The sequence below is a fragment of the Callorhinus ursinus genome, unplaced genomic scaffold, assembly GCF_003265705.2.
Source record: "Callorhinus ursinus isolate GAN/ISIS: 27379988/994484 unplaced genomic scaffold, GSC_fseal_2.0 scaffold3, whole genome shotgun sequence".
Taxonomy (NCBI): domain Eukaryota; kingdom Metazoa; phylum Chordata; class Mammalia; order Carnivora; family Otariidae; genus Callorhinus; species Callorhinus ursinus.
The window spans coordinates 59,552,982-59,567,194 of record NW_027397065.1 but is presented as its reverse complement, the minus strand read 5'-3'; the positions used below and the strand labels follow the sequence as shown (position 1 = coordinate 59,567,194).

Here is a 14,213-nt window from a genome sequence, read left to right as displayed (position 1 = left end):
GCCTGGGTTGTGGAGGTGCTGGTGGTGAGCAGTGGTTAGAATCCGGGACCATCTTGAAAGTACAGCTGACAGAATGTGGGGGTGGTGAGAAAAAGATGTGTCAAGGAAGAGCTCACTCATTTCATCTTGAGCACCTGGAGGAATGGAGCGACCATTAGCAGAGAGAAGGAAAGTGACAGAGGACCACATTCCGGGGAGGGGACCAGGGGCTGCCCGGGAATGTACTCGGGCTCAAGTGCTTTTGCAACATCTCAGAGGAACTGTGGGATACAGCACATGGCAGGATATACAGAGGGAAGGGGGAGCTTATTATGATGCTTATAACAGTGGTACGAGCCCTCTCAGAAAGGACCATGTTCCATAGCTTCTATTTAAAGTAGAAAGGGGAGTTTTTAAGATGAAACATGAGTAATAAGTTGAAATTTTTCCACCAAAAACATTTTTAATATTTTCGCCTCTTCAAGGGTTAAACTTAAGTTATCAGAATTCCTCAGTCCCCAACAAATCCCCAGAAGGGCGAAGCATTACTGCCCTGATTGTAGCCATATGCAGCTCAGCTATTTTGCAGATCCCTCCAATTTAATTTCCAAAATGTGGTCCTTATTAGTCATATTTGGATTCCCTGTTTTTTTAAAGTTGTGTCCACTCTACAGGAGTCAATATCATGTTCCTTCACAGTTGAATGCAAGAGCTTCCCCTTTTGGCCACCAGATTTTAACAGCCAGTTAGAGCTCCTCACACTTATATCTGGAGGTAATTCTCTGGCCAACCCTAGGGATCTAGACTTTGCAACACTCTAGGTGACCTTCTACAAGGAGTAGAAAAGAAAGTAAATCTTACTCTGTATCTACAAGTGACTTTTGAAAACCTCAGTACTGAGACCCAAAGAGGAATAATTTATCAGGAACTATCTAGAATGTAAATTTAGATATAGTTCCTAGCTTGGGAATCCATATTTCTCTTCATCGGTCTTTGGGAAATTGTAGTCTTTGCAGTTCTGATAAGCTTCAGAATACAGCTGATTTACCAGAGAATGTACAGTATGTCAATAGAAACCAAGCAAAACACTATTTCAGATTGTTCATATGTAGTTAAGAGACAGAAAACCCTGACTCATTACCATTTGAGAGAAGAGTAAAATGCCTTCTTTCTTATGTCTGAAAAAATCATCACATGTGGCTAGGAAGACAACAAGCTAAGGAGCATTAGCTAAGGGTTTGGAAGGATTGTTCTAATAGCAATACAGAAATTAATAAGACAAGATCCTTGCCCTAGGTAATAAACAATTTGGAATAAAAAAGATTTCTCTGTCCCTAGCTCCAAAACAGTCACATGTTTAAATACTCTAGGTCTTTGTGACTCTGTTCTTCAGTTTCGAGTTACAATGAATTCCGTTGCCAAAATCCCAAAGCATTAATCCTATCAGGGCTAAAGGAAATGTAAGACATGGCAGGTCCTCAAGAAAAATTTTAGATCAGATTTTAAACTTGAAAAGGAATTTTTTGTAGGGGTTTTCTTCAAAGTTAAAAACCGATCACACTCAAGTAAAAAAAAAAAATAACACTCTTATACAATGAGAGTATAATGAGAATATTGGAAGAATTCAGGGTATGAATAATAAAAATGCATAAAGTAATTGATCTCTTCAGAAAAAAAAAAAACACTCCATTAAATCGAGCTGTACCTGTCTGGGCACTAACTCTCTGTCAAAATGCACAGTGCAACCAGATCCACCCGTCGGCCTCAACTGGACTTTACTGAACATCAGTTTAACGGGCATTCATGCCGATATCCAAGTGAGATGGGAACCACCACCGAATGCAGATGTTCAGAAGGGATGGATAGTCCTGGAGTATGAACTGCAATACAAAGAAGTAAATGAGTCCCAGTGGAAAATGGTAAGATATCATTACATATCACACTTTAAAAGGCTTTGCCTTTTCTTCTTTTTATATCAACAACACCTCTCTCATTTACAATTAGATTTCCTTTTGACCTAATTCTACATGCTCATGCTATAGACTCCATATTTTCTTATTTGAGAAAAACAGACATAATCAGTAAAATACCATCTTGGAATTCTGTCCAACAGCAGATGCTTACATGGAGCTTCTATGGAAGCCTAAGGAAGGAAAGGAAAACTATCTCCCCAGTCATCCTCAGTGTCCTGTTTAACTTTTGAACAAAGTTGTATACTCTAGCTACTTAAGCTATTTTTGGGGATGTGGCTAAACATGGGAAGAGTCATGGTCAAGGTCAACAGTGAGCTATGGCTACATATTCTCCCATGATTTTAGTTGCTAGTATTTACAAGACCCCCATTAAAGTAAGTTCAAAAGTGACTCCAGGAGGGAAACAGGGGAAGGGAGTTTGTCCCCTAGAGGTTGCAGAAGGATGTTTTGTTACATACCTCAGGGAAGAATCGAGTTAAGAGGTTTTTATGTAGGCGAGTAGCACGGTGGTTGACCTCTGAACTCCTTACATCCTTGAGAAATATATGGGAACTAGGCACTTAGATAAGTTCCACATGGCGCACAACAAGGAGAAAAACAGGATTATCTTGCTGCTCCCAGTATAACTAATTCTAAATCAGTCTAACCACAGAGTCGTAGCCCTGGCCAAGCCAAGTGGTTTCTGGCCTGTCAGCAGGTCGTTCCCTGTGGCCTGGCAGATTCACTCCCAGAATTTTGAGACACCAGGCCTTGTCCGTTCAGGGATCTGCTGAAAAAGAAGCCAATTTTGTCATTAAAGTTAAGTTTGGAGCAGCTGTGAACAGTTAAATACTGGGCTTTGAGGTGCTGTTTTCAGCATCATTTTAATTTAGATATCTGTTCCGTTAACTTGGTGTAAAAAAGCCCGGTTGGTGGCTGAGTCAAAGAAGACTTTCTAAACTCAAGTTTCAGTCAAACATGTATTCAGCAACCAGATACTGAAATAACTACCGTGCACAAGGCACCGTGCCAGGAGCCCCAGGGAGCAGTCCTCAGAGTGTGAACGTGGGCGAGCCCTGAGGGTCCCTGAGACCCTTTCAGGGAGTCCACAAGGTCAAGACTGTTTTCCTACTAAAACTGAAAGGTTATTTCCCTTTTTCACCGGGTTGAGAGCTGTAGCGATGGTGGGAATACTGCTGCCAGCTGAGCACAGTCAAGGCGGTCGTTCCAAACCGCGCTGACCATCACCGCGCTCGCCACCACCGTGTGCGCTCGCCAACCCCCTGCGCGCTCACCAACCCCTGCGCTTACAGTAATGGGGAGAAAGCCAGCCTCACATAAGGATTGTCTTGATGAAGCTGCACATTTTATTAATTTTATTAAATCTCAAACTTTGATGACATAGCTTTTTAATATCCTGGGTGACACATTTAATATCCTGGGTGACATGTTGAGGACACCTAACGCACTTCTGCGGGTACTGAGCTGCCGATGGTTGTCTTAATGAGGCACGCAAATGGCCGAGTTGCTCGCTGCACCAGCTGCTTTTTTGCACGGAACACCTTTTCGCTTGAAAGAACAACCGATAATCTGAATAGGTGGTTATTCATAGTGAAGTTGGCACAGAGTTGGCAAACATTTCTTGAAAACGAATGAATTGGGCTTATCAGTCCAAGAAAAACGGTCGACAGTAATTGTTACCAATGAAACTTGAACTTTCAAAGGAAAATTCGAGTTTTGGAAAACTTGCATCTGATCTGCAGCAGTGAGCTTGAGAGCTTTCCCAGTCTTTGAAGACTTTCCTGACCAGATCGATGGTGATATTAGCTAAAGTGATTTTTTTATATTGTATAATAAAATGTGTGAACATTTAGAAAATTTGCATAACTCAATGAGCCAATATTTTCCAAATGACTAATACATGATGTAACCAAAATCATGCATGGGGAAATGATCCATTCAAAGTGCTAGGTGGAAAGGTGTATTTTAATGTAGCAAGATATGAAAGATTCACTGATACAGTTTCAGATTCCACATTGCAACTAACCTTAAGTAACTACCATGCTTACATGCTAGTTCGATCTGTAGTCCTGACTGTATTAATCCATCTCCCAAAAAAGGTCTTAGGCCTCTGGTGTTTGATGCATCTGATCCATTCTTGGCTCTGGAGCCAGAGTGATCATTCTAAAACACACTCCCTCGCTTAAAATTCTTTTCATAAACATTCAAAAATATGCACACACTTAAATCCACTTTTTACTTGTATGATTCTGTGAGTCTTGACAGATCCATAAAGCTTGGTAGCTACCACCACAATCAGGATAGAGAACAACTTATCATAACCTTCATCCTCTCCCAAATCTGAACCCTTGGCAACCACTGATCTGCTCATCTCTGTAGTTTTGCCTTTCCCAGGAAGTCATTGGAATGGAATGATATAATAAGTAATCTTTGACTCTGGCTTCCTTCACTCCTCATAATGCATATGAGATTCCTACTGCTGAGTGTAACATTCCTTTTTATCACTGAGAGTGTTTCATCGAACTGTAAAACTGGTCAGGCTCACTCTCTGTTTTACATGGTGGTTGTGAGTATTAAAAAAAATTCCATTTGGTGGAAGCTAGTTGAAAAATAGAAAAGACCAGATCAGTGTCAACACCTGAAGGTGCTTAGCACAGCGGTTCCACCCTAACCTCATTTCTACATTCCACACTTGGACATATCCACTGGGATGCCTCAGGGGCTCTCAAAAAAGCCACATGTTCAAACCTCCTCCTACCTCCCTAGTCTTCCCCTCTCAGTAAATGACATGTCCATACAGCTGTTCAAATTTAATCCAGAATATTGTCCTGACATCTCTCAGTATCTTACTCTCCTTACTCCTTAGCTCCGAATAATCGCCAATTCCTACTGATTCATGCTCTGAATTATATCATGGACTGGTGTCATTATTGTGTCTTCTCTGGATCACCTCAACAGCCTCCTATGCAATGTCTCTGTTACCACTGCTTCCCCACTCTGAACCACTTTCCATGGAGCAGAGTGATATTTGCAAAATTCATAGATTTCTTTATTAAATAAGATTTCTGAGATGTCTATCTATATAGACATGTCTATAAGCAAATATTTTCCTACTTTCTTTATCCAACAGAAAGTCACAATTATTCTGAACTATCCCCAGGACTGAATTTTTCTGTAGGCAATCATATTTAATACTATAGGGTAAGATGTGCCAAGGGGCACTTTGCCAAAATTAACATTTCTTAGAAACTTAAAAAAACTACCACTTGTGGAGTTTTGGTATTAGTGTTGAAAACTATCCACATGGGTGCCTGGCTGGCTCAGTCAGCAGAGGATGTGACTCTTGATCTTAGGGTTATAAGTTCGAGCCCCCACATTGAGTATGATTACTTCAAAATAAAATCTTTTTTTAAAAAAAGAAGAATATCCACAATTTTCTGAAAAGGCTATTAAAATATCACACCCTTCCTTCACTATATCTGTGTGAGACCAGATTCTATTCAATGCACTTCAACCAAAACAACACAAAAGATTTAATACAGAAGTAGATGTGTCTCCTATTCTCCGCCATCATGGTGTGTGTGGTTGACTACTCCTCCCTATGTCTTCTCACAAGACCTTCAGGATCAAGTGATTCCTGGCCAAGAAACAAAAGCAGAACCATCCCATTCCCTAGTGGATTTGGATGGAAATTGGTAAAGTCGGGTACAACTCCAGGAGGAAGCATTGGAGAAGAACCAAGCTGTGTCTCTAAGGGATCGCACGTGAGATGGTACACATATTTATTGGGCATGAAGGCAGGTGTTCCTATCCTATTACTCTGTAAACATCACTACTACCTGAAGAATACGCATGTTTTATCAGGGAAATTATTTTTCTGTTACTATGCTTCTGCCACAGTAGGTTGGCTCAGTAATAAATATGTGAGACCTTTTGTTAGAAAAAAAAAATACAGAAGCAGATGTAAAAATACAGCTATGTTGTATGAAGCCAGCCTTTAAAGAGACTTGCCAAAATGTAAAAATGTAAAACAGTGTCCCTCTTCTCACAAAATTATATGTTGTTTTGGAGAATACAATAATTTTTTAAAAATTAATATTTTAATTTTAAAACTTAAAAAATTTCTGTTTCAGTTTCTAAATGGTAAATAGGGATAAGCGTAACCCAAATAAACCAAAATCTTTAGGCTTCTCAGTAATTTTGAAGGGTAAAAAGGAGTCCTGAAACAAAAAGTTTGACTATCCAGGAAAAGCAAAGATGTGAATCCAAATGTTAGCATTCATAGATTTACTATTCATAGTTTCAACCCTGAAAGTCCAGTGATCTAGCTGTATTTCAGCTGATGCACAGATACGAAGCTCGTACCCGGAGCCAGCTACATGGGAGCATGGGACTTAGTCAATTGACCACTCAGGTGTGCATCCCAGCTTGGCTTTGTCACACTTTTGATTGCATCTCTGCTAAATCTCATTAGATAGTCCAAAGGGGTCAGTTAACTTTTACTTCATTTAACTTGTGTAAGTGAAGTTACATCTTCATGGCATTTCTTACAAGGGTCTCAGACAGAGTTGTCACGAATACCAAGAGTTTATCTGCAAGACTTGACCTCTGCTGAAGAGATTCACAATCTAATTGGTTATGAGCACAATTGCCATAAGCTTAAAAACAAGTGAGGTTCGTAAATAGAGGGGGAAAATCTAGTGTTTGTTGCGTGTATCCGGAATCCAGGTTACGATTGACAATGTGGACTTTTGTATTACGGTGTCTTCTTTTAAATTAAATACATCTTGAATATAAAAGTGATACTAATGATGATGTAGTTGTTTAAACTATTTACCTGCTAAATCAGGTTAAGGATTTAATGTTTTTTAAAGAAGTAATGAGTGACAAAGAATTATCCATCTTGTATGGGCTATCTCCTGAGCACCCACTCTGTACCCAGTATTGTGGTGGGCTTTGGAAATGCAAAAATAAGGAAGGCATTGTTTGCTCCAGGGAATTTGCGGTGTAATATAGAAATTGGAGCAGTGTAATATAAGTATAAAAAGTAATCTAAGATGTGACTATCTGTCAGGATGGAGTAGGAAAAAGTGCCAGGAATGACATCTTAGAATATCAACAATCCTTGCACTGAGGATTGGCTGAGAATAGGCATTCCCTCCAAGGCAGGTGGCAGGGCTCAGTGCAGGTGGTAGGAGCCATGTAAATGAAATCGGGTTTGGCTGGCTGCTTTGGAGGGTTAAGGAGAGATAAAGAGGGGGCCAGAGATCAAATCACTGAGGGCCTCTTTTTGGTTTTGTCATTAGTGAAATCTGTAATGAAATAATATTGGTTACAATACAGAAATTAGGGCTTCAAAACTGGACACACACGTTTTAAAGAAACCAATAAGATAAGTTTAAAATTCAGAATCTTGCCTTTAAAAAAGCATTTTAGGCATGCAAATATATTATATATTAAGAAGCTTCAGGGGCGCTTGGGTGGCGCAGTCGGTTATGCAGTGACTCTTGGTTTCAGCTCAGGTCATGATCTCAGGGTTGTGAGATCAAGCCCTGCATCAGGCTCCATGCTCAGCACAGAGTCTGTTTGGGTTTCTCTCTCTCTCCCTCTGCCCCTCACTCCCCACCCCACGTGAGCTCATGCATGCACACGCACGCTCACGCGTGCACACGCACACACACACTCTCTCTAAAATAAATAAATAAATCTTAAAAAAAAGAAGCTTCAGTAAAAAGATACAAACTAACCATCCCATATACACATGGGAAAAAATAGGAACCTTGTGAGTAGAAACTAAGGTGAAAGGAAATTTATTTTAGAAGCTGCAGGCCCAGCCTCTGACTTAATAAAACAAATTATGAGAATCTTTTAATGTGAAAACTCCATGCTGTTGAAAATATAAGTGTTCCTAGTTTTCTGTAAATAGGAGCAAGGTGTTCTATCTGAAAGCATATGAAAAACCCATATTGAATACCTGCTTTGAGTATTTGACTTGAAGGAAAACACTATCATTAGTTGGGCCTACCTCTTTCATAGCCCTATGTCTAATAGCCATACTACCCTTCCCCTGGAAGGTAAAAGAATATCCTGACCTTAAGGGTTGTGGGACCTTGATTTTTATTACCAATGACTCTAGTGACATTTTTTTTTTTTTTGCAAATTTTGAATAGGAAACCATTTGAGGTAACTTTAAGCCCTCTAGAATATGCTGAATAGGTATGTAGTTGCTTCTAATAGAATAATTTAGACAATTACGGTTTTTCTAGGACCCTTTCCAACTCTGTGATCTTATGAATGACTACCCAGAATTTCCAAAGAACAAACTGTGCATGTGTGTGTGTATATTTGACTATGATTTGTTTTGGTGTGGAAATATGGGGTTTTTTTCTGTTCTTATGTCTTCATACAAAACTATAATATCCCAAAGGGTAGGCAACGTATCCGTAATTCTCTTTATAGCTCCACCCAACCAGAGGGTATTATGCTGAGCGAAATAAGTCAATCAGAGAAAAACATGTATCATATGATCTCACTGATATGAGGAATTCTTAATCTCAGGAAACTGAGGGTTGCTGGAGTGGTGGGGGGTGGGAGGGATGGGGTAGCTGGGTGATAGACATTGGGGAGGGTATGTGCTATGATGAGTGCTGTGAATTGTGTAAGACTGTTGAATCACAGACCTGTACCTCTGAAACAAATAATACATTATATGTTAAAAAAAAGATAGTAGGAAGGGAAGAATGAAGGGGGAGAAATCGGAGGGGGAGACCAACCATGAGAGACTATGGACTCTGACAAACAAACAGAGGGTTCTAGAGGGGAGGGGGGTGGGGGGATGGGTTAGCCTGGTGATGGGTATTAAGGAGGGCACGTACTGAATGGAGCAGTGGGTGTTATACACAAACAATGAATTATGGAACACTACATCAAAAACTAATGGTGGAATGTATGGTGATTAACATAACATAATAAAATTAAATTAAAAAAATCATTCTATTATGCTTTGATTGTATAGAATATCTGACAGCCTAGTACAAACACATAGCTGCATTTCTTTAAACAAGTCTATTATATCTTGGGTTTATACCAAAATAACTTTGAGTACTGTGATCCATGTAGCAGACTTTCTTTACAAAGTTATTTGCCTTGATTTTCCTTTAAGTAGCAAACTTTTCCAGTGCGTTTTATTTTTTCCCTATTAGAACCTTTTATTCTGAATTTGTTGGTGCTTCAAGAAAAGGGCTTTGCCCATAATTCATTGTGCCCTGAACTTATGACACCAACTTGTATTTTTGGCCATTTAGGAACATGGCCAAACTGCATTCTTCTTGGGTCTATTCAGTTAATAAATGGCACTTAACTGATGGTTTCTTTCATATAATCTTTAACGAGAACTCATAAATTGCATTGATTATGCCCCAAGAGATGAGAGACCAATGGTAATTCAGGTGAGCACCTCTGAAAAGTTTTGTCAGCTTCCTGTCCCACTCTAGCCAGATTTTCTGGAAAACCTTGGGAAATGACTGAAATTCCCCACCAATTTGAGATTACAGATGAGTTTTCACAACATTAACTGGGAAAACAAGATTCCCAACAAGGCACCCAACAGACCTCCACAGATAGAATCATTGTGTAAATGAGTACTGTGAGTCGTTGCAGTAGGCAAATGCTCCTTAATGGGACCTCGAAGGCCAAAGAAAAGACATTGCTGAATCCATTACAGACAAGAACAGGCACCAAGCCTTGATAATACTCTCTCACTCCATGGCATCTGAGTGCCTTGAAAGCCTGGTAAGTGTTTGTAAATTTGTCATGATGCTTGTGGTCTTGAAGCAATGTCTTCAAGTGGAGTGAAAATTGCTTCTGCTGTCCCTGCAAGGAATCTGGCCACACTGCGGATCGCAAACTCATGGGGTACTGATGTGCTGTCAAAGAAGGCAAGATTAAGTCCTCGTACAGGCCAAACCTAAGTGCCAGTGTAGTTGTCTTCTGCATCAGTGGGGGCAGGATCCCACTGTACAAGTTTTGAAACCATCTCTCCTCAACTGAAGCACCACATCCCGGGTTTTGATTCCAGACAGCTGTTGCCAAAGAGCACCTTCCGAGTGGGAAATGGGATTGCCGCATTGCTGAAAGCCACGCAGCAGCCGCACACATAATGCGTCATTTCACCAACATTTGCAATAGGAGGTGATAGACCTTGTTTTGAAGATGTTAGGATGGGCAGGCCTCTTTCCAGGAGCTTCTGAATCCACCATGTGGCTTAAGAGCTTTTTTCTTCATGAAGGATATTTTTAACCTGTAACACCAACTGGGCCTGGTGTTTGGGAGGATGGTAATTTTTGGATAACTTTCTCAATTTCTTCCATTGTTACTGGCCTGTTAGTTAGGTTCTTTCTTCTGCAGTCAATTTTGATACTGGATTTCCTGAAATATCTAGGCTCCGTGACAGTCTTGCCACAGAAAGAAAAATCAAATAGCCAATGGCAGCCATCTTTCTGCTCGATCATGCCACTGCAGCGCCCAGGCCAGTGAGCGAGCGAGTGAGCAGTGGCCGCGCAGGCACTGACCGTGACCAACACCCAACACCCCCCCACCAAGTGCCTTTTAAAATATCTACTTTACAGAAATTCATTTTGAATACAAATGTAGAAACACCTTAATAGTTTATTGCCTCGAGTTGTTGTCTCACTAACTGATCAGTTTTATATTTTGTCTTGAAAGATGGACCCTGTATTGTCAAGATCAGTTCCAGTTTACTCGTTGAGACTGGATAAAGAATATGAAGTGCGTGTGAGATCCAGACAACGAAATTCTGAAAAATATGGCGAGTTCAGTGAGGTGCTCTATGTAGCACTTCCTCAAATGAGCCCATTTGCATGTGAAGAAGGTAAAAGATTTAAAATGGCAGCCAACGTGGCTTTTGTTAATAGAGTAATACATTGCCTCCATTGTCAGGGTATTGTTCAGATCATGATCCATTAGCATCAAATGTCAGGGTGAGAGACCTCAAGTTCACTCTTTTTAACAGATATTATTCATTACAAAAGTGGAAGGAGAACTTAGTCTGTGATGATTCAATTCAGGAAATGTCCAGGGGTAGATGTAAGTTAGAGAGGGGAAGATGCATTAAGATATCAATGGGGGCTATCTCTGGATATCAGAATTTCAGATGATTTTTTCTTTATACATTTCTGTATTTCTAAAGATTTCTATAATGAGTTTGTTTTGCATTTATAGTCAGAAAAAAATGCTTTTCAAATGCACAGTGAAGAAATACTGGATCCATATGGATGGATGGATATGCAACATCTAAGAGAAAGCCTAATATTGTGTCAGCATAGGTAGTCAATGGCAGCTGCTTATTGACTTTAAAAAGGTTAGATATGGCTTTTACCTGGAGACAGGCTTAATAAGTAGCATGCTAGTCATGTGCCAGAATGACATGGAATATTTGAAGATCCTATATAAGAAAAATACAAAGATAATTCAAGTTCAAAGAAATGAGATCTATGAATTCAGAATAAAAGAATTAGAACTTTAGAGACAGAAATAAAGAAGTCTGCTTAACAATGAACAGTAAGTATATAAAGTTATCACTCCCACACGGGTATTAGCTGTGGTGCCTCTGCAATGAAGCACAGAAAGTTTACAGAGCTATGGATGAGGAGCTGAGGCTTGCTGATGAAACAGTCACAAGCTATAGAGAAATTAAATTTCTATTTCTGCATTGATGATGCTACAGGTAGAACCCATGATACTAGAGAGCACTTAAATGAAAATGCCTGTAGCACCATTTTTTCTAAGCTCTAGTTAACAGGCTTGTTCTTTTAAACAATATTTGATATAATGAAATTCTGATTTAAAAGGTACATTTGCGGGGTGCTTAGGTGGCTCCGTCGGTTAAGCGTCAGTCTTTGGCTCAGGTCGTAATCTCAGGGTCCTGGGATCAAGCGCCTCGTCGGGCTTCCTGCTCGGTAGAGTCTGCTTCTTCCTCTCCCTCTGCCTGTCCCCCTGCTTGTGCTCTCTCTCTCTCTCTCTCTCAAATAAAATCTTTAAAAAATACTAATAAAATAAAAAGTAAAAAAATAAAATTACATTTGCCATACACCCTTGAAGCTGATTGTGATGCCATTTAATTCAATTAAGCATAGATTTTTTAACTGGTTCTTCCTTCCATGTTTAAAAAAAAAATTAAGTTCTAGCTTTGTTATGTTCCTGAATATGGTATTGATATAAACTTAAAGATATCACAAGATACAAAATGGCATTCTCTCCTCCACTAATTCTTTATAATATCCATCATATCTCCCTTGGGGATTTTAATAACTGAATAAGAAAATAAATATAACAAAGGAATATTACAACATAAAATCCTACTTTTAATAAAGCAACATTCAAGTAAATTCCACCTGTCTTTTCGTGTAAAACAGATAACCCTGATGAAGAGGTGGAGTAAAGGGAACCCTCCTGCACTATTGGTGGGAAGGTAAATTGGAGCAGCGACTTGGGAAAACAGTATGGAGTCTTAAGAATAGAGTATTAAAACATGGAGTGTTGGGGCCCCTGCGTGGCTCAGTCGTTAAGCGTCTGCCTTCGGCTCAGGTCATGATCCCAGGGTCCTGGGATAGAGTCCCACATCGGGCTCCCTGCTCGGCGGGAGGCCTGCTGCCCCTCTCCCACTCGCCCTGCTTGTGTTCCCTCTCTCGCTGTGTCTCTCTCTGTCAAATAAATAAATAAAATCTTCAAAAAAAAGGGGGGAGTGTTAAAAATAGAAATACCATACAATCCAGTAACTCCAATGAGTTAAAAATAGAAATACCATACAATCCAGTAACTCCACTACTGGGTATTTACCCAATGAAAACACCAATTTGGGGGCGCCTGGGTGGCTCAGTTGGTGAAGCGTCTGCCTTCAGCTCAGGTCATGATCTCAGGGCCCTGGGATGGAGCCCTGCATCCAGGTCCTTGATCAGCAGGGAGTCCACCTCTCCTTCTCCCTCTGCCCCTCCCCTCTCTCTCTCTCTGTTTCAAATAAATAAAATCTTAAAAAAGAAAAAAAAAAGGCGCCTGGGTTGCTCACTTGGTTAAGCGACTGCCTTCGGCTCAGGTCATGATCCCAAAATCCCAGGGATCGAGTCCCGCATTGGACTCCCTGCTTGGCGGGGAGTCTGGTTCTCTCTCTGACCCCACCCCCTCTCATGCTCTCTCTCTCAAATAAATAAAATAAAATCTTTTAAAAAAGAAAAAGAAAACACCAATTTTATCCATTCACCTACTGATGGACATTTAGGCTGCTTCTATATCTTGGCTATTATAAATAATACTGCAATGAGCATGGGAGATAGATAGATCACATCTTCTTTATCCATTATGGAATATTAGCCATAATAAGAATGAAATCTCACATTCACAAAAACATAGATGAAGCTAGAGGGTATTATGCTAAGTGAAATAAGTAGCACAGAGAAAGACAAATACCCTATGATTTCATTTACATGTGTAATCTAAAAAACCAAAATAAATGAACAACAAAGCAAAACAGAAACAGACTCGTAAATACAGAAAACAAACCGATGGTTGCCAGAGGGGAGGACATGTGGGAGGTCAGGTGAAATAGATGAAGGGGAGTAAGAGGTACAGACTTCCAGTTACAAAATAAGTAAGTCACAGGGATGAAAAGTACAGCATAGGGAATATAGACAATAATATTGTAATAGCATTGCTTGGTGACAAGTGGTAACTACAGGTGTCCATGGTGAGCACTGAATAATGTATAAAATTGTTGAATCCCTATGTTGTACACTTGAAACTAATAGAACACTGTATATCAACTATATTTCAGTTCAAAAGTGGAGAACACTGGGAACCTACTGCAGACAGCTGGTAGGCACTTGGTCTTAAGAAATGAAATTGAAGTTTTATGAACAGATTGCCCCAATTCTGCTACCAAGTAGAAGATGGGAGCCCCAGTAGTGATCTTTTTCTATCAAAGGGTATTTTGTCAGCTGTAAAATACATGTCTGCATGTCTAAGAAGTTTCAGTCATGATTCAAAAATAGAACTCTGCCCTCATCCTTTTGATGGATCCTTAGTCTGGAGGATAAAAAATTATTACCATATGTAAGATTGATAGATAGATGATAGATAGATAGATAGATAGATAGATAGATAGATAGATAGATAGATAGATAGGAGGGAGGGAGGGAGGGAAGGAAGGAAGGAAGGAAGGAAGGAAGGAAGGAAGGAAGGAAGGAAGGA

General features: G+C 39.9%; 1 protein-coding gene and 1 pseudogene across 8 annotated transcripts in view; one reads left to right on the top strand and one right to left on the bottom strand.

Annotated features, from left to right (window-relative positions):
* The window catches only part of GHR (growth hormone receptor), a 257,534-nt gene that overhangs the window by 234,645 nt on the left and 8,676 nt on the right, over positions 1–14,213 (top strand). For all 8 annotated transcript variants that reach the window (XM_073890948.1, XM_073890949.1, XM_073890947.1 and 5 more), the window contains 2 exons: positions 1,720–1,898; positions 10,677–10,842. In XM_073890948.1, the coding sequence (XP_073747049.1) occupies positions 1,720–1,898; positions 10,677–10,842 (345 nt within the window). The remainder of the gene's footprint in view (positions 1–1,719; positions 1,899–10,676; positions 10,843–14,213) is intronic.
* Positions 8,802–10,210, bottom strand: LOC112820252 (mitochondrial nicotinamide adenine dinucleotide transporter SLC25A51-like; annotated as a pseudogene).